The sequence below is a fragment of the Trichoderma aggressivum genome (assembly GCF_033847375.1).
Source record: "Trichoderma aggressivum f. europaeum strain CBS 100526 chromosome Unknown scaffold_010, whole genome shotgun sequence".
Classification (NCBI taxonomy): Eukaryota; Fungi; Ascomycota; class Sordariomycetes; order Hypocreales; family Hypocreaceae; genus Trichoderma; species Trichoderma aggressivum.
The window spans coordinates 417,961-445,679 of record NW_026946376.1 but is presented as its reverse complement, the minus strand read 5'-3'; the positions used below and the strand labels follow the sequence as shown (position 1 = coordinate 445,679).

The 27,719-nt window shown below is 47.7% G+C and overlaps 7 protein-coding genes across 7 annotated transcripts; 4 read left to right on the top strand and 3 right to left on the bottom strand.

Moving 5' to 3' along the window:
* Positions 1–2,523: 2,523 nt before the first annotated feature.
* Triagg1_3516 (uncharacterized protein) lies at positions 2,524–7,999 on the top strand (the record flags this gene model as incomplete). Its single annotated transcript, XM_062897817.1, has 8 exons — positions 2,524–2,696; positions 2,755–3,616; positions 3,670–5,327; positions 5,388–5,735; positions 5,795–6,409; positions 6,465–7,395; positions 7,461–7,769; positions 7,832–7,999. The coding sequence occupies 8 exons, from the start codon at positions 2,524–2,526 to the stop codon at positions 7,997–7,999; spliced, it is 5,064 nt and encodes a 1,687-aa protein (XP_062757505.1).
* Positions 8,000–9,935: 1,936 nt separating this feature from the next.
* On the top strand, positions 9,936–11,213 carry Triagg1_3515 (uncharacterized protein; the record flags this gene model as incomplete). Its single annotated transcript, XM_062897816.1, has 1 exon — positions 9,936–11,213. The coding sequence occupies one exon, from the start codon at positions 9,936–9,938 to the stop codon at positions 11,211–11,213; it is 1,278 nt and encodes a 425-aa protein (XP_062757504.1).
* A 192-nt stretch (positions 11,214–11,405) lies between these two features.
* Triagg1_3514 (uncharacterized protein) lies at positions 11,406–12,407 on the bottom strand (the record flags this gene model as incomplete). Its single annotated transcript, XM_062897815.1, has 1 exon — positions 11,406–12,407. The coding sequence occupies one exon, from the start codon at positions 12,405–12,407 to the stop codon at positions 11,406–11,408; it is 1,002 nt and encodes a 333-aa protein (XP_062757503.1).
* A 1,902-nt stretch (positions 12,408–14,309) lies between these two features.
* Positions 14,310–15,527, top strand: Triagg1_3513 (uncharacterized protein; the record flags this gene model as incomplete). Its single annotated transcript, XM_062897814.1, has 1 exon — positions 14,310–15,527. One exon carries the CDS (start codon positions 14,310–14,312, stop codon positions 15,525–15,527), a length of 1,218 nt encoding a protein of 405 aa, XP_062757502.1.
* Positions 15,528–21,105: 5,578 nt separating this feature from the next.
* Triagg1_3512 (uncharacterized protein) lies at positions 21,106–22,298 on the bottom strand (the record flags this gene model as incomplete). Its single annotated transcript, XM_062897813.1, has 2 exons — positions 21,106–21,629; positions 21,701–22,298. 2 exons carry the CDS (start codon positions 22,296–22,298, stop codon positions 21,106–21,108), a joined length of 1,122 nt encoding a protein of 373 aa, XP_062757501.1.
* Positions 22,299–22,659: 361 nt separating this feature from the next.
* Triagg1_3511 (transcriptional regulator family: Fungal Specific TF) lies at positions 22,660–24,728 on the top strand (the record flags this gene model as incomplete). Its single annotated transcript, XM_062897812.1, has 4 exons — positions 22,660–22,893; positions 22,945–23,595; positions 23,909–24,037; positions 24,147–24,728. 4 exons carry the CDS (start codon positions 22,660–22,662, stop codon positions 24,726–24,728), a joined length of 1,596 nt encoding a protein of 531 aa, XP_062757500.1.
* A 147-nt stretch (positions 24,729–24,875) lies between these two features.
* Positions 24,876–27,567, bottom strand: Triagg1_3510 (uncharacterized protein; the record flags this gene model as incomplete). The annotated part of the gene is made up of 2 exons (XM_062897811.1): positions 24,876–27,208; positions 27,276–27,567. The coding sequence occupies 2 exons, from the start codon at positions 27,565–27,567 to the stop codon at positions 24,876–24,878; spliced, it is 2,625 nt and encodes an 874-aa protein (XP_062757499.1).
* Positions 27,568–27,719: the final 152 nt, after the last annotated feature.

The window sequence follows — 27,719 nt, the reverse complement described above, 5'->3', positions numbered from 1 at the left end:
GCACGAGCACGGCTGTGCAGTGGAGATGTAAGCGCTGCGAAAAGCTGGCATTTGCAAAGGTAGCGATTCTCAGTTTTGATTCGCGCGACATGACGATTTCGAAAACGTGCTGTCGGTCATTCATCAGCGCCGAGAGATATCTCTGCGTAAATTACAAAGCGTAAGCCGCGTCATATTTGACTCATATTTATGAGAAAACATCTTTCCGATATCAAAGGGTCTTTTTTTTTTTTGCTTCGTGGGTGTTGATGCAGTGTTAGAACGTGAAGAGACTGGTGTCTTTTGCGAATAAATGCAGCTGTTAACACAGCAAGCAACATCAATACTAAATAGACCTCCCGCCGGCTAAAAGTGGGAGCAAAATAAGATGATCACCAGGGAGAGAGAAGGGCCCATATGACCGGGTCCGCCGTTGAGGGAGCCCAGATGGCGTAAAAGATTGAAAATGTGGCACCCAGTCAGTTGCCTTGCTCGGTAATGAAGTGAGACATTGAGGCCAAGAGATCGACATTGGGATAAAGTATATTCTTACACCGATGGAAGTCCAGCTACAGTGAAGTTTTGACTTGGAGCCCTCTCATTTAGTCATATGGGCCTCCCAATCAAAGTGAATGTGTACTGCTGTGAAAGCAAGATTGAAGAAGTGGTGGTGAGAGCCAACGGTAACCATAGCCTGCAATTACGGAACAATCAGCCGTCTTACAGGCAGAATCACGCAGCCCCAAACTAATATGATGTTCAGCATATGGGCTCTTCATTGATACGGCTTAATGAAAGATATTCATGATGTAAAAATGGCGTCGTTGGAGGTTGAGACTTACTTGCGATTCGACAGATTCCTCACGTGCGCACCTCAAGCCTTGTGCCTTGCATCGCGAAGATAAATAACTAGCCACACTGCCCAATCAGTTATTTTTCATTGGACATGATGCGAAATGACGCGCATAATCGTGGTTAATACCCCATCATGTACAAGAGGCAAGGCTAGGTTGAATACTTGGTTACAACTACTCGAGGGTTGATTACAAGTTGCATGTACTCTAGTGCTGCCGGATCCTCATCAACGGCCAAGAGACATGGGAGACGCAAGAATATTGTGGTAGTGTCAAACTGCTTCAATTAAATCCAACTGGCTGTGTACGTGAATGAGCTTCAATAAGTGTGTAATTGAAACCCAACTTTTGCCTACAATGCATGGGCACAGCTCGTAATGAGATGAAGAGCCAGAATGAACTTCGTTGGCGACAACGATGATACTCTATTATGACTGCTCACATATTATCCAGTCAATACATGCAAGGTACCGAGCGATTTCACCATCTAGCAACAATGTAATTACACTTGTGCTGCGGTGATCATGGTATATGTGACTTATTTCGGCTTTGTGGCATGAAGAAATTGCTCCAAGTAGTTTCATAGATGCTGTACCTAGGTAGGTAGTAAAAACGTATTGAGCAAGTCCATAAACCACCTACAATCACTAGATGATAGATAGCCAACCCGGGGTGCTGGCTAACAAATCTCGTGGTTAATTGCATTAGTCTCAAATTGCCGCTCTACATCTGGATCATCTTTGGAGGCCTTGTGTGTTCACAAGTAGTATTTGCATTTGATTTATTTAAATGTCGCGGTGGGTGTACATGTTGCACTGTTGTTTGGGCGCTTCCAGTGTACTTGAGAAAACCTGTGTTGGGGTCTGGTGTAAGGCTGCCCACTGCATGGGCAGGCTCAAGGGACTTATGGAAACGAGACAAAAGTGCATCGTTGACGCATAGTTATTTTCTGTTAGAACAATCCAGACGATTTCGGGATGATACGTGGCACGGCTTAGAACATGGCTGCAACAAGTCACAACGAGCCTTGTAGGTAACGGAGACGTAAAGGACGAGTACATTAGCAGTCAACAAGGGCCCAACATAGCAAGTTTTTCAGTACTGTGAGGCTGATGAGAGGGCGCGCGCATACAAGATTGTAAGAGTACAGTGCAACAGGTTGTATAAGTAATCGCCGTCACTACCAAAGTGGAATCTCTGCTCCCCAATGGAGATGTTTTGTTCAGGCGTACAAACGATACCATGACTGATTGAGGTGTATTGCCCGCGGTCCTGCAGATATATCGCGTTTCATAACGATGATCCAAGGGTACCGCTGGCGGCTAAAGTTCTTTTTACGCGCCGTGATTTTGACATTTTGGTTGATAGATATTCCGGCACGGCTTAGTGCCAATTTCCGAGCAGGCCGTTTTATGCATGTTAGTTCTACAATATCTAAATAGAGGCACTCTAGTCTTTCTACGTGCAACAATTGCTCCCGAACTGCTGTATTTAACATGCTTATGTTGCTGGTACCCATGACCCAATATTCCTTCTTCTCTTCAGTCGTTATCTCTCAAGTGTGCACATTCTAGCTTTTCCTTTTTGTTGCCCTTGTTTTGTTTTGTTGTTTCCTCCCAATATCTTGTCCTCAGCATCTTATTTTTCTGTTTTCAAATAGTCTACTCCGTGGAACAATCTGGTCCCCACAATGTCTACTCCAGTGACCAACCGAGAAGAGGCTTGTGTGCTTGTGAAATCCATCGCTCAAGGCAAAGGTCACGTCCATGATGATGACTGGAAGTCAATGGACCCAGACGTGCGGGAAAGAGTGCAAAAAGCAATGGAAAATGTAAAGAAGCTCGCTGGAAATGCCGTTACTACGTTTGTTACCTTTCAAACTCATTACCCGCATATTTTGTGTACTGACAGCTTCTTCCAGTTTGGGCAAGAATATATACACGAGCGATGCGAGATTTGTATTCGAGCTTCTGCAGAATGCCGAAGACAATTCTTTCAACAAAGCAATTGAAGCCAACTTAACTTCGTATGTCTCCTTCGAGGTTCATCCTGGAAAAATCATTATCCAGTGTAATGAAGACGGATTCGAGTCTGAAAACCTCGAAGCTATATGCGCAGTTGGTGAAAGTTCAAAATCAGGATCGCAGAAAGGATACGTTGGTGAGAAAGGCATCGGTTTCAAATCCGTCTTCAAGGCAGCGTGGAAGGTGCATATCAAATCTGGCTACTTCAGCTTCTTCTTTGAGCATAAAAAGGGGGATCCGGGACTGGGAATGATTACACCAGTGTGGGAAGATCCAAAAACTGACGAGCCACATCCCGGGACGCGAATGGAATTGGAACTCGGGGATGGCCACAACCCGATATCATCCTCCCAGTATCAAAATATTCTGGACCAATACAATAGTCTCAGTGAGAGTATTCTGCTTTTCATGAGAAATGTTGAGGAAATCAGGATATCTATCTTTGATAACGAAGAGAAGTTGGAGAAGTCAAACACTTTTTCGAGAGAACGCATCAATGAAAATCTCATCAGGCTGGCCAAAGTATCGAAAACGGCCAACAACGTGGAGAGTTCGTCTAAAGATTATTATATTTTCAAGCATACTATAACCGGCCTTGATAAAAACGAAAACAGAATATACTCTGAGTCCGAAGAGGAAAACAAAACATATGCTTCGGCAGAAGTAGTGTTGGGTTTCCCATTGACTGAGGAATCAGTGCCCATTGTGGAATACCAAGAATTTTTTACGTTTTTGCCAATGAAGCAATCGGGTTTTACGGTGAGCTATTCTGCCCACCATATTTATAGATTCATACTAACCCTCTTTTCAAGTTTCTAATAAATAGCGATTTCGTGACCGAGGCCAATCGGCAGGATATTGTCACGACATCTAGCAGAAACATAGGCATTCGACGGGGCATAGCGGATGCATTCATTCAGGCCATCCACAAATTTTGCACACATCCCAAGCTCCAATATACCTGGATGAGGTATTTACCTGAAAAGAAACAGCACTTTGATCCTTTTTGGTCCCAACTGGTCAATTTACTGGGAGATAAACTGAATCAGACTGCCATTTTAAGACCAAGAAGTGAAACCTCTTTCTGTTTAATATCTTCCCTCCGCTTCCCCGTGGAATCTCAGTTTGATCGCCATGGGGAACCACTGTTCAGGGACAGCATCCCAGAAAAGCATATCTCAAAAAATTATTCGAAAGACGATATCATGATTCTACGAAGCTATGGCCTGAAGGAATACACTGCGTCTGAAATCGTGGATGCAATCTCATTGGATCTCAATACAATAGACTCGAGAATGAAGTCTCATCATATGGATGACGATTGGCATTCAAGATCGGCAAATTACCTGAGGAATATCATTCTAACATCCAACGCCGCGCTCCGTTCCAAGTTGCGCACTATGCCCTTGCTGCCACTCCAAGATGGGACATGGATTGCAGCTGAGAATCAATACACATTTTTCTCAAGAGCACACGGACTTGAAGTCCCACCAGATCTCGGGTTGAGTATAATTAATTCCGAAGCTACGCAAAATGCTCACCGTCGGCAACTTTTCAGCCATTTGGGCACAAAAGAGGCCGATATCTCCTTCTTGCGTCAACGAATATTATTAAGAGGATTCAGCAAGCAGCTGATAAGTTCATCTGTTACGCAACTCAAATACATGTTCTTAACGGACAAACATAGACAAAGTTCAGAAGACAGTAAAAACATCCGGCTCGTTGACAGCAAATGGAACCTGCAAAACTCTTTTTTGACAGACATATATATGCCTGACGATGAACCCTTCGGCCCTTCCAAACTACTTGAAGAAGTTGATGAGACAGCTGGGTTTCAAGCTAGCTTCCTTGACTCATCTTACCTCAATCAAACTTTCCAGGGAGATGACGAAGCTATGCTACTCACTTCATGGAAGAATTGGTTGTGCAGCTATGCCGGGGTACGACGCCATTTTCGAATCATATCTAAAGAGAACAAAGATAAACTTTCGAAAGAATGCCTTTATGTGGCGGGCCATCATGCTAACAAGTTTCTTGGATTTCTGAATTACACCTGGGGCCAAGAAAGCAAGGCCATCAAATCATCCCTCGCCTTGACCATGCAGCTCAAAGAAATAAAAGTTCTCTGTCAAGGAGGCCAAATGGTTTCTTTAAAGGACACATGGCTTCCACTTCTGGAGTTACAAAAAGAGTGGGAGAAATTTTCAAGCAGGCCTGAAACTTTTCCATTCCTTAAATTGGATAGAGAACTCACGCGCGACTCATACGCAAATGATTGGGGCTTTCTTGTTTCGTCTCTGGGGGTTAGTGCTCAAGACGACCTGGCCTTTTACCTGAAGATCCTACTCCGCATCATGACTCGAAAAGACACAAGGGACATATACAATCCCTATCGCATATTTGAAGTGTATAATGTCATCTATGGCAAATACATCGCAGCTCCTAGCGACGAAATCGGTGCACGAATCCGGTATTTTCAACTATTGGCTTCTTATCCTAATTCAACATGCTTACTATTTCTCTACAATAGGTTTCTCTTTAATGTCAACCGACTAATTTACGTTCCGTCGAGTAAATATCAGAATTTCAATCTAACCTTTCCAAAGGACTGTGTATGGGAAGGTTCCGAATCATTGACTATTCAAGCACCGCTACAGGCTAGATATAAAGCCATGCCAGTTAAAAACCTCTCATTACTTGAGCCTTTCTTTACCAAAGTACTCAGTATAGGCAACTGTGACGAAGGAACAATATGTGCTCAGCTCGATGATCTAAGAGAGTCAGACTCCAATGATTTTGACAGGATCAAGACTCTGTACAATTCTCTCTGGGAGTTGTTGCGCATAAACAAGTCGGAAAAGATTAAGGAGCTAATCAAGTAAGTCTGAGTAACAATTTGTCTTTCTAATGCACAACAAGTTTAATGACTATCTATAGGAAGAAATTCGCTGAGACAGCTCTTATTTATACAAACTCCGATAACTGCTGGAACAAGGTTTCGCAATGCCTTTGGTCTAGTGCAACGACTGTTCTCAGTAAGAAAGTCTTAGAGAGCGATTACAAAGGAATGAAGTCGTTTTTTGTCGAATTTTTGGGTGTGGACACGCTCAACCTTGGATTGATATACAGTGAGCTCTCGAAACTAGGCGAATCCAAGCCAACAGTCGAGTTAGTAAAGGAGCAATTACTCGCTTTCAAAGATCATCTTCACACGGCTAGGGACTATAAAGACGTCAAACCAGAGGGAATGAAGAAATTCAAGATTTTTCCGATCAGAAACCCTGGCGATCAGCAAAACATCCAATTCTGTGATGGGAATACAGAATTCGCGATAGCGGACACGGTCCCTCTGGGAGATAACTTTCGACAAAAGATAAGAACCCTGGGATTCACTTTCGACGAACTTCATTCGTTACGTCCTGTCATAAAATGTCTTGAAACAAGATATCTTTCACGTCTGGTCATGGAAACCTCAAAGGTCGAGGATGATGATCGCGTTCTCAACCAGGCCCTGAGTCGCAAAATCGAACTTAAAGCGCATGCTCTATGTCGGTGAGTCATGTAGACTCTTTCATCAAACATTTCCAGTTTAATAACTTCTATTTAGGATTGCCAAGCATTTCAACAGTCCAAGATGGCGTGCCAAAGAAGAACTTCAAAATCTATATGACTTGTTAAAGCAGGCCAAGGTTTTTGAGACAGATAAGATATCTTGCGTACAAGTCGTACAACAAAGTGGACAATCATATTCTCACAAGAAAAGCCAAAGCGAGTTTCATTTAGAAGAGTCTGACTCCGGCCTTGACATTTTCGTTCCCCAAGAAAAGGAATCCCAAGCATATTGTCTCGCTTACGATTTGCCAGCACGACTGTTTGAATGGATTACAACAAATCGCTCCGTCAATGACCGAAACTACTCATTTGTAGCGGATATTCTAAGTCAAGGCCCTACAATTTATAATCGGATACTTCTTGGTGCCGGAATAGTTGACATCGATATAGAAGACGAAGACCGTGCTGATGAAGTGGATTCGACTTCAGCCAGTTCTGCAAGATGGGAGGCCTCCGAACTACAAGATTCACCAAGTATTAGATCAAATATGGCCACGCCCTTGACTGATGCCTCTTCCCCAAGGATGGAGTTTGATCAGGTAGAGATAGTACCTACTATTGTGTATCAAGATACCATTGATGCCAGCAGTCACTTGGCGCAATCGCGGAATAACAATAGGCTGTTTACACAGGGAGCCTCATTTCAGGCTTCCACTGGAGATATTGGAACACCAGCCACTATTCAGCGAGCGCCTGCTTCGGTTAATCATGCGTACTCTGATTTACTGATTCACGTGGTCTCCGCGGCACGAAGAGCGTTATTTCCCACCAAGGGTATCTTCGACCTAGATTCGCTTCGAACATCTTTACCGTCGTTTCCGACATTCGATAATGTTTATGGTACCGAAAATGAAGAATTTAACTATGCTCGCAGCTTTCCTCAGCTGGAGAGAGACAAGATGATTGGGGCTGCAGGAGAGTTATATGTGAGATTACTCATAGCATATGAGGAAATGCCTTCCAACTCACTACATACTAACAAACTGTCTAGGTATTTGAGCTCCTCAAGGCATGCAACCCTTCACTACCCAATTTTGGCATAGACAACTGGAAGAGCACAATCCGGTCATACGCGAGGAAGCACCCGGAATATGTGACTATGCAGCCTTGGCATGGATTAGAGACATCCGACCTTGTCTATCACGACAACACGGGGACTTTTACCAAGCTGCTAATAGATGAATGCTACTTTGATGCCAGTATATGGAAAGACAGGAGACCTACATATCACTTTGAGGTAAAAACAACGGTTTCTTCCTGCGACACTCGCTTTTTTGTGAGCAAGAAACAGTACAAAATGGTACGGGCCCTGTGACATAATATACTCACTAAATGCAATTGGATACTAACAATGGCTCTTAGTTGCACGATACCCGTGGAAAAGAAGATTCTGTATACATTATCATGAGAGTCTTCAATGTGGGCAATGGCAACATCGGGCTGCGCGTCTATGTAGACCCAGCGGAGCTAGAGGCTGAAAAAGAGCTTTTGTTTACAGCTGAAACGTGGTCTGTTGTGCCGGGCGCTTAGGTCATGGTGTATGATTTGGTTGCTTCGTTAAATAGTAGCATCGTTGAAGTATTTGCAAAGATCAGAAAGCATGTGCTCTGTGGTTGCACATTAAAGTTGATAACTATCCATGGCTTCTGTGGCGGTTAGCTATCGTATATATCACATATCACTGCATTTGTTGCGTTTGTGAGTCAACGAAGTTTACTAATGAGAAAGGCTTTCGCAGTCTATGTAAATAAGGGACACATATAGGTACTGTGAACTTTGTTGACTGAAGCTAATGGAGAGGCGTGTGAGCGATAAAGTATAATATTCTTGGTAGTTTTCCAAAGATATCTATAATGATGATGATGCTAGTATAAGCCTTGTGGCTATACCTAACTTTGTGTACCAAATAAATTACAGGGAGGCGTCCAAATAGAAGCCGCTGTCCAGTTTGCGAGCCTCTAGCCATAAGATTCCAATAATTTTCATAAGGTGTTATATGTTGAGCTCCTTCATACGACAATTTTTTCCATCTCAACTCTCCCTCTAGCAAAATTCTCTCTCCCTCACCATTATTAGGCAACAACACAGTCGCCGTAACGTTCCTCGAGAAAGGCATACATATAGTCCATAATCCACCTCATTTGCCATAGAAGCAATTTTTAAGAACACCATGGCGCCCGGAGGAGAATACCTTGACAATACATGCAAAATGTCATCAGATTTTCACAAATTTGTGAATCTACCAACCTATAGGCGCCTGTGTGCCATTCATTTATCCACACCGGGGTGGGAATTTCTGCTTCGCTATTCATCCAAACCGAGATCTCGTCTGCCTACAACCCGTTAACGCAAGCACTGTTGGGTTTTATAGGGCGAATCCGTTCTTTATGGAAGACTTTTGCATGGTCGATTACTTGACCGGGATGAGCGGCTTTCTTAACTTGGCGATCGAATATGATCCTGGCTGGCGCGATGGTCTTGACCAAATTATGGACCCGATTGTTCTATTTAGAGAGAAGAGCCCTCGAGGTCTTTTCGTACGGATTATAGTCTGGATGGTCGACCTTATTGATATACCTACGGTAGCCTCGAAACGCTATATTTTCTCGATTACAATTTGAAGCGAGACACCCCCAAGGCGGTTATGCCGTGTCAAGAAGACGAAACGCCTTCAGCGGTATTGATCGGAGATTTGTTGAAGTACACCTGAGCACTAGAGGTAACATATACTCGGGCACCCGGAGTCGTTCAGCACTGGAAGTTGTGGATCGCATCGATGATCTATTCGGCGGCGTCAATCCCACACATTTTTGTTTGGAGCATATTCGTGTACCAGAACTTGGGTGCAATGGATGCGATCCGGACGGCCCATGGAGCGAGTACAACCTCTGGCTTCGCGTTGGAGTTCTAGAATGCGAGACGGCCGAGTAGCTCGTATGGATTAAGAAAACATACATATACTTTCGAATAAGGATGTATTAAGGGCATTGTGTGGTTGAAGTATAGTGATTTCCACATACCTAGGTTTAACAAGCTTATTTTTTGCCCAGGTACAGATATTGTGGCATCACAAGAGCAAAAAGGAGTGGGGATGAAATCAATCATTCCCCTGGGCTAAGGCTTCAGCTCGTTGATCGCATACCCACAATCGCAGCAATATTCCCCATTTAGCGCCGCTAGCTGAGTGAGAAGTGAGACGCTATTGATTGTAAGCGACTATTAGATCGTCGCTAAGCCAGTGGTAGAAGCCGAAGCTGAGCTACTCGTACTCCAATGCAAGGAGTCATTGAGAAGCGCTGGTTCACAAAGGCACTATCGAAACGGCTCCGGGCCGCGCTCTCGTTTATAAAATTAGATGAATTTACGATATATATATATATACTTACTTGTACAAGGTGATTCTCACGGACACTGCACGCTCTTCCTTGACAGTTGAGGTTTGTAACACTCCACCGAACACGTTCAGATGTGGCCTCGGATGAACCAACTGTCAGTGTCGCTGGCAGTCTTGCTGGCAGCATCTCCTCTGGCTCAGGCTGCTCCTGGCCGTGGCTGTAAGGCGTCTTGCAATGCAGCAGACAGTCTAGTTAGTTTGCTGCGCGCGCCGTCCAACTTGCCGGAAGCGCTGCCATTCTGTAGCAGCTATCTCCATTTGCCAGCTTCTACTACCACGGTTACGACAGTAACTCCAACGACTACCATACACTCTACAATCTTCAGCCATGTGGCTCCCACTGCCACGATATACACCGATGATGTCGACACGGTGATTCCTACTCGAACCGTCACGGTCACAAACGTCCACACCGAGACAAGTGTTGTAGTTGCTACATCACTCACAACAGAGGTCGTCACTGTGACTGCCTCAGCATTGCAGCGACGCATTATCTCAACACCTCTGTCGCAACAAATCACTCAGTCCTTCGGCTCGAGTAGAATATCTAGCGGCTGCGGTTGCTTGACAATTCCTCTATCAACGACCTCTGTGACTGTGACCGCACCAGCTGTTACAGTTACTGACACAAATCAACTGACAACGACGGAGCCTGAGGCTACGCAAATTCTCACGTCGTATCTAACCACCACCCTCCCCGAGGTTGTAGAGACCACGACCATTGACAGCACCGTTGTTGTTCCAACGACTACAACTCAAGTATCGGTGGTGACATCGACAGTCACGGCCACCGCTGCTGCTGGTCCAACTGGATACTTTTACATACGAAACGTGCGCCCGGCAGCCGACAACTTCTTCACGGGCAACTTTCTTCTTAACCGCGATATGAGCACAACCAACAAGGTTCAGGCTGCCACAATTGCAGGAGCCAATACCACAGCTCCTCGTATGGGCCTCACTCCAGAGGGCTACCTGACCATCATGCAATCTCGAGCAGCTGCCTCGGCCGCCACCGGAACGGAAGACCAGACTTGGATCGCTTTCGTCCAGAACAATTCAAACAACGGGGTCCTCACTTTCGACAAGCTGGCCAACGTCCAGGCATGCCCGACTTGCCAGCCACTCAGGTTTGTCATCAGCCCAGAGTCCGACGGAACATACATCAACTTTGCGGATGGAGGATCGAGAACCATGTATATTTGTGGTCCTAATCCGAGCGCCGGTATCAGCTTTTATGCGTTCTGGACTTCTCTCACAGGACCCCCAACTTCGAGTTGTTTCTCGCAACGCATATATGAATCAAAGGAGGGAGTCGCTGGGCCGACATTTGGCACCCCGACACACGGATAATACAGGGCTTGCTTACCTTGGCTTTGTTGAATGCGTAGAAAGTCCTAAGTATAATAACATAGTTGGGACACAAATTGAAATTAAAACTATCTTGATTCATTTATGATTACCTATCAACCAAAAAACTAGTGCACCCTAGACTCGGGTCATCTCCCTGGACTTCATTACACCCTGCCAAACCCAATCCTTGATTTATGATAATGGTAGCGCAAGCCTCTCGGCAGGCGGGCAGAATTGTATATCGAAACATTCCGGTACAACGTCTCGGACACAGCGGCATCCCTCGATACGAGTGCCAGGAGGACACTTCGGCCCTTCTGTTCCAACACAATTAAGCCCCTTGGGCCTGGAGCGGTCTGGACATTTTGGCACAGCCGTCGACACACAGGCTTTGCCGTCGAATGCCATTCCCTCGTCACACTGAGGAGGAGTGATGGACACACAGACGCCTGCGTTGAAAGTTGTTCCCTCTGGACACTTGGGGGGAGCAGTGCCCAAACACTTGTGGCCGTCTTGTATGGTGCCGAGCGGACATGCCGGAGGCTCTGAGAAAACACAGGTTTTGCAATCATACGTAGAGTTGCTGGGGCACTGAGGTGATATGGTGGACACGCACTTTTTGCCGTCAAAGAGGAGATCGCCGTGACGACTAGGGGGGATAAGGGAAACGCAAGCAAGGCCATCGAAGGCGGCGCCCGGGGGACAAGACGGTCGCTCCTTGGAGACACAAGAATCTTTGACCAAGGTGCTATTTCTGGGGCATGATGATGCAATAGAGGAAACGCAACCCCGATCCTTGAGAGTGAAGCCATCCGGGCACTGGGGCTGGGTATTGGTAAGACAGTTCTCTCCGCTGACAACCGTTCCATCTTGACAAACGAGGAGAGTAGATGAAACACACTCGCCCTTGTTGAGAGTCGAAAGCTCTGGGCACTGGGGAGCCTTGGAGATGACGCAGGTGTTGTTGGAGAAAACCGAGGCGGTATCAGCGCAAAAGGGCTTCTCGGCTGTTGATACACAAGCCTTGCCATTGAACCTGGTGCCATCGGGACACACTGGAGTCTTGCTCGATACATAGTTCTTTCTATTCATGCTAGTACCTGGTGGGCACTGAGGGGGGGTTGTAGAAATGCCTTTTGAGCCGCTCAGGGTAGATTGGTCTGGACAGCTGGGAGGATCATCCAGCACACACATTTTGCCATTGAAGGCTGCTTCTGGGAGACAATCGGGCTTCTCAGCGCTTTAGCAGTAATTTCCATTCAGATTTGAGCCAGGAGGGCAAGTAGGTTCCAGAGTCTTGCCCATGCAGTGATCCTCTACAACAGTTTCAGACAAAGAAGGATTCATTGCCCTGGAGGTTATTGTCCCTCCTGTCCCTCCTCCTCCTCCTCCCTGTCCTCCTGTCAATGTCCTACAACAGACTGTTCGTCCAAAGTCGCCTCGGCGGTTTCCGCTGAAAAGACAGCCTGCCAATCTCGGATCGATTCGGAAGCCTCCAGAGCCAAGGACACTTGCAATGCTCAGGTATCCAAAGACCAAGCGACTTTTTATGAGCACAAATGTCATAGGCGATTGGTAAATAAGGGTCATTGGGTCTATGGTTACCGATACAGTGCATGCAATATCAAGAAAGCAAAGCTTTCCACTCTTGGCAAGGCGACTTTTAGTCGAAAACACTGGACGTTCGAGACCTGTACAGCAAGGTGCCGAGTGACTTATGGCTGCGCTACAACTTTATATCGAACACACGATGGCTATTGTAGGTTCTTTAGCAAGGAGCTGGAAGAGAGCGACTTGTATTATGATCCAGACTCGGACATTGAATCTGTATCGGACAACAAGCATGATGTCGATGTTCGAGCAGCGTTTGGGACGGATAAAATTGAAGAATATTCGCACATGTTCACAAACGATGAGAATGAAAAAAATCCGTTAAACTGGCTTTCCAGGGAATGAGAGCACTATGCAATAGGACCGCATCCTTATTTTAGGATATCTCATCCAAATACTAATAGTCAAGAAAGCTAGCTATACCTTTCATTCTTTTCAAGCAGCTTAGGAGGCCCGTATGGATTATTTCTTCTCATAATGCCATTGTTGCCCGCTATCTTCATCAAGCCTAGTTGATGTTCGGCGGTTTGGATGAAATCCGATCGGTGTGACTGCGAGTTCATATGATGCTTAGACAATGCTTGCACAATAAAGGCATCTTTCCTCTTATATTGCTTCGATCACCTGTAGCTTCAAAGCTTTTCTTTCCCAAAAGAGAATTTTGAAAACCCATTCAAGACTCACCTTTCATAATGCATTGCACGGGGCGACATTATTCCACCAATACTACTTCGAATGGCCGAGAACAGCCTGCTATTGTCATCTGCTTATCATATCATTTCCTATATCGCATCTATAGTGTCCCCGCGTAAATGATACGAGCTCTAACCTGTAGCTTTATACGCCTATTCCACGCTATCTTCTCGTGCTAGTTCTAGAAAAGAAGTTGGTCGAAAAGCATCTCAATTGCCGAAGTCTTTGTTAGCCGCGGGAAATCGCTGAAATGCGGAGGTATAGTCGTATCGAAATCGGCTTAATAGAGAAATAAATACGACGATCTCGTAGCAATGGCACTTATAAGAACCCCTCATCACCTACGTATTGAGCTATTCAGCAATATACCCGTCGGATTCTCCTCAACAAGATGGAGCTTGAGCCATCTCAACATGGCCTCATATTCCGATAACTCTGATTTCACCTATCTTTCGTGTAGTATTGCTCTTCCCGTCGCCTATAACTATTAAGCATTTACCCGTCGGCGTCACCCCGCATCCCCAGATTTTCATCTCCGTCGCGATCTTTTAGATATGAAGCTCATGTAGCTATAGTGCCGGTGATGGCATATAAAAGTCTGCCATCGGCCGTTGACCCTTCAAGACCTGGCTTCTGCTATGCTGTCATGGTCACCAACCAATACATTGGATAGTATGAAGGCCTAAGATTCCGAATTTTGGCCTCTTCTTCACCATCTTTTGTACAAACGAGACTGATTCTATTTGTCGGCTATCTCGCTTGTTTCGCTTTCCCCTTCGGATTTCGTCCAGAATGGCCCGGCTATTGCTTCTTCTAGTCGGCTTGTTCGTTGGCTTGTCCCAGCAGGCATGCTCAACTGATGAAGACTGCAGCCTCAACGGCGTTTGTGCCGGAGGCGGCGTCTGTCAGTGTGATCCGGCTTGGACTGGCACCGACTGTGGCGTCCTCGACATCCGTCCAGCTAAGCGGAACGGTGGCTACAATCTGACTCCAGAGGGAACGTCCTCGTGGTGCTCCAAGATTATTCAGGATCCAAAGGAGAGCAACTTGTACCACCTCTTCGCCTCCGAGTTCACTCATGGCTGTGGCCTTGACTACTGGGCTCCCTACAGCCGCATCATCCGTGCTGAATCTCGCACAGGCCCTGCTGGTCCTTACAAATTTGCCGCTGAAGTTGTGGGAACCTTTGCCCACAACCCAACCGTCGTCTACAGCCCCGCGGATAAAGAATACCTTCTCTACTATATCGGATGCCCTACAAACGTGACGGACACGTGCCAATCCAAGAGCTTCACCTGCGGACCAGGCAACGACGTCAATGGAGAGAGCGGAGTCTCTGTCCTGAGCAGCAAAGATCTCCGCAAGTGGACTTTCAAGGGACAAGTCATGCAGGGCGATAACACGGGTGACTGGGATGCCGATTTGACAAACCCTACCGCATTCCCTCTGTACTCTAGCTCTTGTGGACGCGCAGAATCGACCGCGAATGGCGGACATTGTCCTGGCCACACCGCTGCTATGCTGTTGGTCTACCGCGGTTGCCCAATCAACTGCGGTGGTTCCGAGCTGATCAACGTGGCCTACTCAGAGTCTGGTTATGAGGGCCCATACAAGAAGATTGAGTCACAGCCAATCTTTGACGATGCCAATGAGGATCCGTTTGTATGGCGCGACAAGCGAGGCAACTTCCACATGCTTTTGCACTCCCTCGAGCCCGCTGGTGGATTTGGCTGGGGACCTCAGGTTGGTCGTCATGCTTATGCGAGGAACTACACAGGACCATGGACATTTGGCAACCGAACACTTGCATTCAGCACGTATGTTCAGTACGATGATGGATTTGTTACTCAATTCAACCGCAGAGAGAGACCAGAGTTGTATTTCTCGAATGATGGACAAATGACACCTCTGTTAATGTCAACGGGTGTGCAAGAACAGAACAGCGGTCAGAGTTACAGTCTCATTGTCCCTCTTGGAGACGCCGGAGTGAAGGCCCAGGGCTCATCTTGAGCGATGAGCTGCCGATAGGACAGATCAGACTATGATGAATAGCGTTGGTTACGACGCAATAGTAATCTGAGTAGCAATAAGATTCGACTCGTACAAGAATCGCAGCTAAATCATGAAGTTTTGGAATCTACTGTGTGAGATCTTTTCTTTGATGAAGAAGTGTTTATATAAGGACTGACAGGCAGACCCATTGACGTGAGTCAAAATCACAAGCCATTAGCCTGCACCATCAGGACGGGATGTCACTATAGTTCAGCCTCAGCCCCATACATGTACTCCCAAATAATCTTCCTTGCAGAACGACAGGCTTTCTGGGTAAATGCTCAACATCCCAAAGCCGACGGGTACTTGATCTCAGGAAAAGAATTTAGAATCTCAGGCAGTGGCTACTTCTTCAGCATCTCGTATCGTAAATACATGGTATAAAAATATAGCCAAAATAGCAGATGCTCAAGTTGCTGAGTATCTACTACCTACGTAAGCGGTAAATAAAATGGAGGCTTTCTTTGGCATCCTGTTTCCATCCGACGCTTAAACTCTACATGGTCTCAACCCATCATCGGTCGAAACTTTTCAACAATAGTACCAAGACGACAATCTGCTGCAGTCGACCATATGATCCACTGCCGGGAAAGGGGGCCTGAAGTCAAGTATAAGCCTCAGTATATGCACATGGAATTTTATATGAAGCGTCACCGTTTGGATGATGATATCCTTGGGGGGTCTCCAGAATGCATCTTTGTCTGATTATAGTACACTTTTATTCCTGGATCCTAATTAATCGTGCAAATGTCATCTTACTTGATCCGTGAGTGGGATCATGCTGCATGGAGATCCAGTATCGCCGGCACAGAGAGCCAAAGGGATGGTCCTCATTGTCTTATAGCGCTGCTCATGACAAACCACCTTTGCATATGCCGTCAGGTAACGAAGCTTGAGAGATCTTGGGTACTGTGAACAGAGATTTCTATTGGATCACCATAATGTTCACAATCATCCCCTAGATTGTGAGTGATTCTTGACTATTTCACCTCTGGTGATTGAAAGTCCTTTCTCTCAATACCCATGCAGTGCTCACACGTTCGCCGTTACAAGAGCTTGTCCATATAGTTATAATATAATTCATAAGTTTAGAATGTCTTGGGATTGAGGAATCTGTTATATATGTGATTAATGACCTTATGTCCCTACTATACTGGCCGGGTAGAGAGTTCCTATTTATACTAACTACTTTTAGCCCCCGTCGTAGATACCGTCATGACAGCTGCCCATTTTCAGCACAATTAAACCGTATAAATGTTACCCCCCAATCGTGCCCAATTGCCACTATATTATCTTGCGCGGCCACAGCCTTGGTCCTGTATTCTCTGGGAAGCCAAAGAAGGTGTTTTCCATCCTTGTTTATCCACTCTCCTTCAGCCAGTAATGAATCTTGTTTCGGGACTCTTGTATTTTGCTCGAACCAGCTTCTGATGTATCGAATACTCAGGCGAAAAAAAGGTTCCTTAGGCAAAAACTTAATAGGCGTGTATCGACCCGGTGATGCAGAACAACAGGTGGCTTTCTGTGAATACGCACCTGTAGCTGTATCCCACACTGGAATGGGCTCAGAACCGTATGCCGCCGTTAGTCTTTTGCCTTCTGGCAAAGAGGTGCTGGCACTAACACTCTGTCCCTCCTTGGATAATGTGTTTTGAACCTTTTCTGTCGTCATATTCAGCAGCTGCATTTCATCAACGTCGAATGCTGATAATCCCTCTCCATTGGGTGAGATTGCAACTGCTGTGGAATCGGGTGAACAACTACTCGTACGAGGATTTGGACGATAGATATGTTGTCCTGTTGCTATATCCCAGAGCCATATCCCATCGTATTCTAATGCCAGCGTCCCGCCATTGGGTGAAAATGTAATTGTACGATCCCCAGTGTTCTTTGGGTAAAAGAAAGTTAGGGAAACCTCAAATGTATCCTGGTGAGTCGCATTTGACGTATCCCATAGCTTGATTTTCATCTTTTCGTGATCAAATGATGCTAGCCTCATGCCGTCTGGCGAAAAGGCCATCTCCGTATTCATATGGAACGGGCTTGGTGTAAAAGCATCCTGAGTAATCCACGGCCACATGCCTGAATCCGCATCCCATAGTCGTATTGTGCTATCAGTAGATCCTGATGCTACCATCCTACCGTCTGGCGAGAATGCAATTGCGCATATTTCGTGGGCATCATGGCGTATATGAGTCCCTTCTTCTCTGCCTGTTGCCATGTCCAATACCCGCATCTTTTCGCCTGGGATAAAAAGTCCCACAGCTAGCTTTTGACCATCCAGTCGGAAAACAATGGTATATATCCATGGACGCGAGGTCGTGAACGTTTGAAAACAGGCACTAGTTTCTGCATCCCATAGGTCCACTCTTCCGTCTGCATGCCCCGATGCTACTGTCTTGGAATCTGGTGAGAATGCTATAGCTGATATATGCGCAATGCTTTCTTTCATCTTTTGGAATGTCCTCACCACATATGCTGCAGTATTCCACAACTCTATTGGGCCATGGTGTTCTGAGGTTGCTACCGTCTTGCCATCCGCCGAGAATGTGGCGACTACTGGCAGCGGCTTCCCCGCAAGCCTTCTTTTCAATACTTGTGAACGCCCATACGCTGCTGAGCCATTTAACTGCATGGTACTATCGTGGAGCTGTGTCGATGGCGTTTTGCTCTCCAATGATATGGTAACTAGGTCTATCTGAGAAGCCATGATGCTGTGTCTATCAGAAAGCACCAACACGAGAGATTTGGAGTCAGGAGACAATGAAATGGCGAACACGGAACGACCACCAGTCATGAGCGTGTGTTGAGTCGCACCTGTTGCCGCATCCCATACTCGAATTGCTTCATCAATGGAGCATGACGCTATCGTCTTGCTATCCAGGGAAAAACAAACTGCTTTAACTGCAAATCGATGGCCCTCAAGCGTTTGCTGGAGTGTACTGTCGGTCTCTAATATTCCCTGTATACCTTCTATGAGCGGCAGTCGTTCTTTCCATTGGTGCTGTTTTATCTCACTCGACGCCTGACTGAATACCAGTGCCGAACCATATACCTGTAGGGGGGCGCGATCAATAATCGATCCGTTTTTCATGATAAACTTCTCTGAACTGTGTAGGAATTTCAGAAGCTGCGAATCTTTGTCAAACTGTAGCTGATAGATAACGTTCAGTGTCCGTGCCTCTACCTGAGCATCACTCTTCTACCACATACCTCTCGTAGTATCTTTTGTATAGAGCCTAAAGCATCTGGAAGCCTACCTAGTAGAGCTATGCTCTCTAGCCAGCGGAGTAAGTAATCTTTCAAGAATGACCATAGCTTTTCCTTGAGTGCTGGTCCAGTTTCAGCTCGGGGGTCGGCACCATAGGCGTCGCAAAAATGGTCAGTCCAGCAGAAGCAAGAGTATCCCATTGGAGCTAATGGGTTTGGGTCAGGTGTCGAAGCCGTTTTTGATCTAAATCCAAAGTCTGCAAGGCCGTAGATATTCTGTGGCAACGTCGAGAGGGCAGTGATTGACTGCTCAAAGATATGCGCATGACTTTGGGCAGCATCAGACTGCAACGGGAACGCCTCTGTGCATAAGAAATCCTTTGCTGATTGGTGAATGAAATATATAATCCCTTGACGAATTGTAAGAAATGAGCCACACAACGTAACAAGCTCTATAAGAGATTCGAAGTGATCTGAAATCTCTTTTGGGAGATCAGAGAGGATTCCTAGTTCGTCTAGGGAAAGCGGATAATATGCCGTAAATATTGTCGAAAGTATCCTCCAGCAGAAATTTGCATTTCCTCGCCGTTGATTTTGAATCTGGCCAATCATTCGTCTATAGACCGCTGCCAAGTCCATTGGCATCTCCTTGACTACCTCCATCACCTCCCAGCTTTGAACATCTTCGAGCTCTGTTACCACGAGAGATACCCATAGAAATGTTCCGTTCGCTTTCTGCCTCAAAGCATCCCTGAGTTCGTCTCTTTGGCCCTCATTACGGCGTATTGAATGTAGGCGTGAAATTCTATGCTCGATATATATATCCACAGCATTGGATACCGCTTCTGAGTTCGCTTTTAGCTCGAGACTTAGTATTCCTTGTGACGTATATAACTCGAGCCTTTGTTGGATACTGAGTATATTCCGGCTGGATATAATCCATTTAACGTGGGGCAATGATGTATATCGAGTAATTAAATCCAACAGCTTAGCCGAGTCAGTCTCACATTCGTCTAATGCGTCGATGATAAAGACGACATCTCCTATTTTTGGGTCGCGGAGAATATTTTGCAGTATGTCAGATAAAGCTGCCCAGGCATTTGCATCAAGAAAGAGATCTTTGCCTGCATGGTTGTACTTTTCCTGGACGTGCGAGACCAGCGAGAGCTCTTGGATAATGATGAGGTAAATAAGGCCACGCAAAACAGCAGTTGCGTTGTTGATGCGCGAATCCGTGCCTTGGCAGAAGAAATAGGACAGGGATGTGTTGATTGTTCTATCAATTGGCTTCGCCAGCTTCGTTCCTGGCGTCAGCTCATCGATAATTGCGCATAACAGCATTGTCTTGCCCTTTCCCGGATCTCCTTTGATCCAAAGCAGTGTATTCTGTTCATCATCGCGCCACTGTTTGAAAGTCTCGTTCTCAGAAATCCAATCGGACGACTCTTTCAAAAGTCCACCTTTTGTCTGTTGGATACGTGTTTTGTCGTCGCGGGGATCCGTCGGCCGCGGATCTTTCAGGCACCGGTCAGTTTGGTCTGCCGCCGGATTTTGTATATTGCCTTGATAGATGGTGGCATTATCTCCAAATTTATTGTTGGTAATATTGCGAGAGTCGAATCCCATCGAATCCATGGTTGGAAAATCGCCAAACACTGAATGCGACGAAATTGATGCAGCTGAACTTATTGGGCACGCAGCCTGGGTGCAAGTTGGCGATGGATACATATAATGCACGACCCCTCATTCTAGGATATCATGCGTAACATCAAATGTAACCACATGCAATCATTCACTTTAGAGTTTCTAGGCCACTCAGCTGCTCTACATTATCAAAGCTCCGATGCTATCTACGTGTATGTATACACGTCAATATCTAGCACTCGGGGCAGTACTATTGCTATCCATGGATGTACTTTGGCTTGCCCTCTGCTACTATCCCGTCGCTAATGTCTGGTCTTATACTAACGCCTTGTCCTCATAGTATCGCCACTCTCCTCTTCCGTAGCCACATTCGCCCATTATTGGCTACCCAGGTACAGCAGATATTACCGTTATATATATCCAAATTCGTGATAGCAGATGCTATATACATACGTCCCATCCCTAAGAACGTCGATATCGGCGCATAACTGTTGTAAGAAGCATCCAGTGGATGGTGGATCCGAGGAAGAAAGATCTATATTGCAGGAAAACACAATAATATTTTTGCGTGCAGGCTACGTGACTCGAAATAAAACGTCGAATTGATACGTAAAGAGTAAAATAACTGGCCATAACCCTGCATCTCCCAGCAATTCTTTCCATAGCCACAAAACATGAAACTTCAAGCATATCCCGCGTCCTTTGCAATTCTGTCCAAAAGCCTATGCAGTCTCAAACCATCCTCAAAATCAGGAACACTCTTATCGCCATGAGCATAAGCCTCAAACAAACGAGCCGTGTTCTGCCCCGGAAACTGCACGCCCTCAACATGCGCCGGATTGCTCACTTTCCAATCAACAACCCGCGACTCCTTGTCCTCGCTCGTCTTGATGCGAATTTCCCGCTCCGTGTGGCCCATCTGCAGCGGGCCATTGACGGTGAACTCAATCTCGCCCTCGCTGCCTGAGACGAGCCATCGCAGGGTCTTGCCAACGAGCTCGCCTGGGCGGTTGTAGTTGACGCTGGCGATGGCGCCGTTCTCGAGGATGCCCTGGACGAACATGTGGTCGGGGGCAGTCTTGTGGAAGTCTGGGTCAACAATCTCGCCAGTCTTTGTGTTGACGAGTTTCATGATGGGATACTGCTGGGAGAATGATGCCTTGACAGTGGCAAAGTCACCCAGCACGTAGAGGAAGCCTTCAAAGACTGTTGTATTGTTAGCATCTTTCATTGTATATCAAGCCAAAAAGACTTGAAAGGCTACATCAATGACTTACAGTGGCCAAATGCAATATGAAACTCGTTTCCACCGCTGTTAAAGTCCAGGTAATAAGCGGCATCCGCCCTCCACGTACCGGGATGTCCAAAAAAGGGCGAATACTGAACCTGTGTACTCGTCACCTTGCCAATGGCTCCACTGTCGATGAGCTCCTTGAACCTGATCAGCGCAGGGTCGATGCGGAACTGCGAACCAACAATCGTCTTGAGGTTTGCCTCCTTGGCCAGCTTGGCCAGCTCCTCGGCTTCAGCCGTGCTAGCTCCAAGAGGCCATTCGACAAAGACCTGCTTCTTGGCCAGGACAGCGGGCTTGGCCACCTTGTGGTGGTTTGTGACGATGATGGAGACAACCACCAGGTCGACGTTAGGATCATTAGCAATGTCTTCGGGGTTGCCGTATGCCTTGACGGTGGAGGGCAATTTGTGGAAGTCGATGGATCTTTGAGAAGACTCGACAGAAGAGTTGCAGACAGCAACGATCTCATAGTGAGGAGAAGGGACGAAAGAAGCCAGATGAGCGGCTACAGCCCAGGCTCCGGGACCAAGAGCAGGACCAGTGGCGCCGAGGCCGATGATGCCAACTTTAATAGGGGCCATTTTAGTGGTGAAGATTTTTATGAAAGATGTTGTTAGATGAAGCTGATGATAGCAATGATAGAGCTGATATTGATCCTGTTCATCTCCTGTCCATCACTCGAGGGCTCACGGCACTATATGTACTTGATCAAACACGACGTCATTTCCCCTCTCCCTCTGCCTCTTTATTTCCATCTCTGTATCCATCGTATACGCACTTGACCCCTCCGTTCTCCTCCATCCTCCGTAACACCACAAACGAGCCCCGTATCCGGTCCGTCTCTCATCCGCCTCCGGCGCTCCCATCGCATTATCAAATAACACCATCCGGAACTCCGTTGTCACGAAACGAAGAACGGCAAGAGTAAATTTGTCTCTTCGGATGAACAATCTACTCCATTCACACCCTCCTCAATCACATCTTGATCTGGCGCCACCAGATCAAATCCTCATTCGCTCTTCCATCAACCCCCTGGCCGTCTCCACCCCAACTCCAACCCGCTCCACCCAAACTCCGATGGCCAGAACCAGCTTCGGAGGCGCAATCGCCCGCGTCTTGACTAATACCAAGGATCCTTCAGAGCGTCCATCACCGGATTTCCTCTTCCTTTGCGGTGTATACCCTTTTTTATTCCAACTAAGATATAGACATTCTAAATCTTATCAGGAGCCAGACATGCCCATATCCAGGAAAAAGACGTGTGTCCAGTGCCGCAAAGCAAAAGCCCGCTGCAGCCTCACTCTCCCGCGCTGCACGCGATGTATAGACAAGAATCTCGCCTGCGACTATGCACGCTTGATCCCCTATTCCGTATTACCTCCTGCTTCTTCTGCTACCAACGCCAACTCGCATCCCGGGGATCTGCGCGATGCAGCGGCGGATATGCGGGTCCTCGCCGCCAGGAACGGACATGACAGCAACGGCCTTCCGGACAGCGTCCTGATCGATTCGCTCGGCATGGTCTCGTCGTCCTCGTCCACACCTCCTCTCTCATCCGCCGCGCCAATGACGGTTCCTGGCCGCTCGGACTGGCCGCTGCTGCAGCACGTTGATCTGGGCCCTGATGCCGGCCTCGACACTTCCGCCATGCCTCCGATCGAGCCCTGCCAAAACGTCTTTGGTTTCCTCAACATGACCATGCCGGGCCATGCAGCCCCAGAGGGTGTCCAAGATGAAGATGATCGTCTTCGAAATTCCATCACCGGCTCCGGCACGCAGTCCGACTTTCTGATGCATGACGTGAGGTCCCGGATTCTTACCAAGCGCCGCGGCCTCAATGCCACTACGGTGCTCTCCACGAGGGCAATCCTTGGCCAGGTGTGCGCGTATCCCGCCATGATGGTCAAAGGATTCAATCTTCCGCCGTTCATTCACAGCCGGTGCAGCTTAGATGACAGCCTGACACATGATTGTGCAAAAGCTCAGAAACACAACTGTTTAAGGAGGACGTTGAGTATATGTGCTTCCCTGGTGGGAATGTGGTTGGACAGGACCCCTGTCAACAGTTCGTTTGTGTGGGAGACGATATACAATGAAGTTGCCAGGCTGCATAAGGAGGTGACTACATTAACGCCCAGAATACAAATACATCAAAAGGATTGCACCAGAATATACTGACACCTTCTTATAGCAAGAGTCATACGATTCGGAAACACTGCTTGAGTCAGTCCAGGCATTGACAGTATACCTCTTACTTCAAGCACAGGATACAGAGACCCTAGCAAAGAACGATGTCAAATTCCTCCTCATCACAATAGCCGTACGCTCATTCTTTCGTACCAACCAACCCCATCATCACCAACGCTAACACCTACTATAGGAGGCTGGCCAGAAAATGCATACATCACTTGGATACAACTCCGTCCTAGACACCATCGAAACCCCCTTCTGCCGTCGAACCTGGGTTCTCTACGAAAGCTCACGAAGGTGCTTCCCCCCTCTACTCCCATCCCATCCCCTTCATCCTTCATCCTTCATCCTTCATCCTTCATCCTTCATCCTTCATCCCATCAACGCCCATGCTGATCCTCACACACAGAACGCTATGCCTCCTCTACGTCGTCGAAATGTTCCTCGAAGTCACCCTCCGCCAACACGAAGCCCGCTGCTGCCAAAGCTTCGCCAACGCGCCCCTCCCCTGCACCCGCGAGCTCTGGGAAGTCCCCTCCACCTACGAATGGAGCAGGCGCTACGGCGCGTTTCTCCGCGGCAGGGCCGTCGACAAGATCCTCACCCTGGCCGACTACAAGCTGTCGCACCAGCTGTCGGCCGAGGAGCTCGTCAGCGGGACGGGAACGGGGGAGGGCGGCGGGAGTATCACGCAGGATGTCATCAGGTGGTGTGAGGGCTTGGATCAGTTTGGGACTTTGATTTCGCTGGCGGCGACGCTGGTCAAGTATGATCATGGGCCGTCGATAATAGGGAGTCATTTGTATAATAAGATTGCGTAGAAGATGACGGTTGGAGTAGAGGTTAGAACAGTTCGCAGCGATATCCCTTCCGAGAAGCGATTGCACGGGTAATGATTAGAAAACCAGTCGTAATATTCATAAACTCTAAAATATGCCATGCATTTATTTACTTTTGGTAGGAATCCGTCACTCCATCATGGTATCTTCATCGTGTCCCTGCACCTCCTGAATAGCGCCCGCCTCCAACAATGACCCGGTAGCAGGAACGGCGTGTCTCGGCCAAACTCTCTTGTACAAACTAATGCCAACAGAATCTTGAGGGTTAATCCGTCCGTCAAACGTCGCCTTGAAGTAGCCGTGAGTTCCAAGAGGCTCCTTGATGAAACCGCTGCGGCCACGCTTGGTCCACAGCGGCATCGCCTTGAACCACTCCACGTCCTCACGGTTGAAGAACATGTATCGGATGGTGACAATCTTCTTGTGGATGTGGTACGGGTGGCCCGCCAGGATGACACGCTTGGCGACAACGCGAGTTGTCGAGGGCGGAAGGGCTGTACCTGTGGCAATCAATGACATGCCACCAGCCGAGGCGTCTTCCTCAGCACCCTCGCTAGGAACTGTTCGCTTGAAGAACAAGACTGGAACGGCACCCCATGTGATTGGTCCCATGAAGGTGGCAATGGCCGATTGGCCGGGGTGGAGGTATCGGCAGTACTTGTGCACGTCGTTTGGCGTCGAGCCAGACTGTGAAAAGAGAGGCTTGATAACCATGCGTCGAGCACCACACTGGGCAATCAGCTCCTCCTTGGACTTGATGGAAGAAGTTTGATCAGAGCTGAGGTTGATCAGGTAGTTGACCGCAGTCCTCTTGTTCTCGTGCCGCAACAGGGATACAAGAGTGACTGGGGAGCTGGGCTTGTAGGAGCTGGCCGCAGCAGCAGGCATGCCCTTGATGTAGATGTGCACGCGGGTGCCAGGTTGAACTCCTCCAACCAAAGCTTCACGGGTAGCCCTTGATCGCGAAGCGTTGTAGTCGGGAACCTGTAGAAGGCGACGCCATTCCTCCGGCTCATGTGCTCGATCCTCGTCCTCTTGCCAAGGGCTGGTTCGGAGGCTCTTCAGTCCACGATACCTAGCTAATCTTTCTCTGGCCAGAACATTGGGGTGAAGTTCAATCTCATCGGGGAACTCCTTGTCATCCTCCACCTCGTCTCGCTTCCGTGCTCGGTACTGCTCCAGCTGTGCGGCATCCTCTTCCTCATCCGGCTCCATCATCTCAGATTGGGGGTACTCCGAAGGACCAGCCTCCGTAGGCTCGGGCAGGGCAAACCCCTCCATACCGTCTTCAGGTCTCGCTCCCTCCTCTTCATCGTTTTCGTCATCCATCTCCATATCTTCCATGTCAGAGCCCGAGTCTGACACGTCATCCAGGTACCAAGCTGACTGGTACTTTGAGGTTCCCTTTGGAACCTTCTTTGTCCCAGCCGTCGCCTCATCTTCCTCGTCCGAGAAATAGTGGTGCTCGTCCAGCAATACACCTTTCTTTTCTGAAGGCGCAACTGACATGGCGGCATCATCTTCGGCATCCATCATGACGTCTTCGGGAGCAAGCTCGTTCAAGTCATCACGGTCGTCAGAAGGCTCTTCCAGGACTTTCTCTCCTTCAGCCTCCATTGTTACCTCCTCACCCTTCTTCTTGATGTGTTTGGGAAGAGGAGCAGCGACAATCTTTTCGATTTGATAGGTACCCCAGTCGCCAACCTGGATAAGTCGATCCGCCTTCAAGCCTTTACCTCTGACCACTCCAGTAATGACTGTAGATTCCGAGTCGTTTGAGGCAAATTTGACATCCTCAGCCAGCATCCAGCTCCTCTCATCCCTCCACCTGATGCCCTTAGGGGTTGTGCTGCATAGAGATCGCATGAGATTGGCACAGTCTTGCCTGTTGTCGACACTGTAGAGTTTCTCTTGTTCGGGGTGGAAATGCGTAATGAAGGACTTGAGCGAGCCCATGACGCCAGGCCTCTGCTTTGCAGGCTCAATCTTATCAAGACCCTGAACCATTGTGAACAGTGTTGACAAGCCCTGGCTCTCGACGCTTCGAAGAATGAGCTCTCCTAGTTGGTCAACCTCAACAGAGGCCGAGAGGACGACGACGACGAAATCGGCGGCGCTGGCAGCATCCAAGCAGGCAGTGAGGTCCCGCTCGAGGGCAACATACTGCAGCTTCTGCTTGAAGCGATCAATTGATACCTGTAAGTTGTTGCTGCCGAGGTCGGTTTCGATATCGAGGCTGCTGTTGAGCGACTGAATAGCTGCCTTGGCGTCGCCATCAGAACACAAGGGGATAATTGCAACAATTCTTGGGGCCGCGTCCTTTCCAGAGAAGATGGAGGTCTCCTTCAGGTGTTCCTTGTGCTTGACAAGACGAGTCTGCTTCGCCTGGTTCCGTCGGTCGAACTTGGACATGACTTGCTGGTGGGGAGTCTTGCGCGATCCTTTTTCGTTGGGAACTCGGCCTAGATATATCAATGTTAGGTATATATTCAACCTGGGATTGTGCTTCACACAAATGCGCAATCGAACCTTTTGCGCGATCCCTCAGCTCATGCTTAGAGGCAGCCTTTGATTTGAACGGCTTGTTGGTGACTTTCGTCGTGGGCCGGTGCGAGTGCACGGCAGCAGACATTTTCCCGTCGCCACCAGCCTTGAACCGAAATGGTAGAGATGCCAGTTTGCAAGTGGTGAAAACAGTGTTTGTCCTTCCAAGTCCAAATTGAGGCCCTGGATATTGTGTATTTGCACCGGGCGCAAGACAATGCAGAATCACTGCGATGGTGGGGTTTTCGGTTATCAAGAATTTTTTGTTGTGGCACATTATCGATAAGCGCGGTGGGCCGGCAGATCAGGGCCCTGCCAATGGCAACGCCGCGATAGGCCGCGCCAAAGCCAGGGCGGTGGAAATTTTGTCTTGCTTGCAACTTTGATAGCAATTGTTTTCTGCGAGTCGCCCAGCGTCCGATTCTCGAG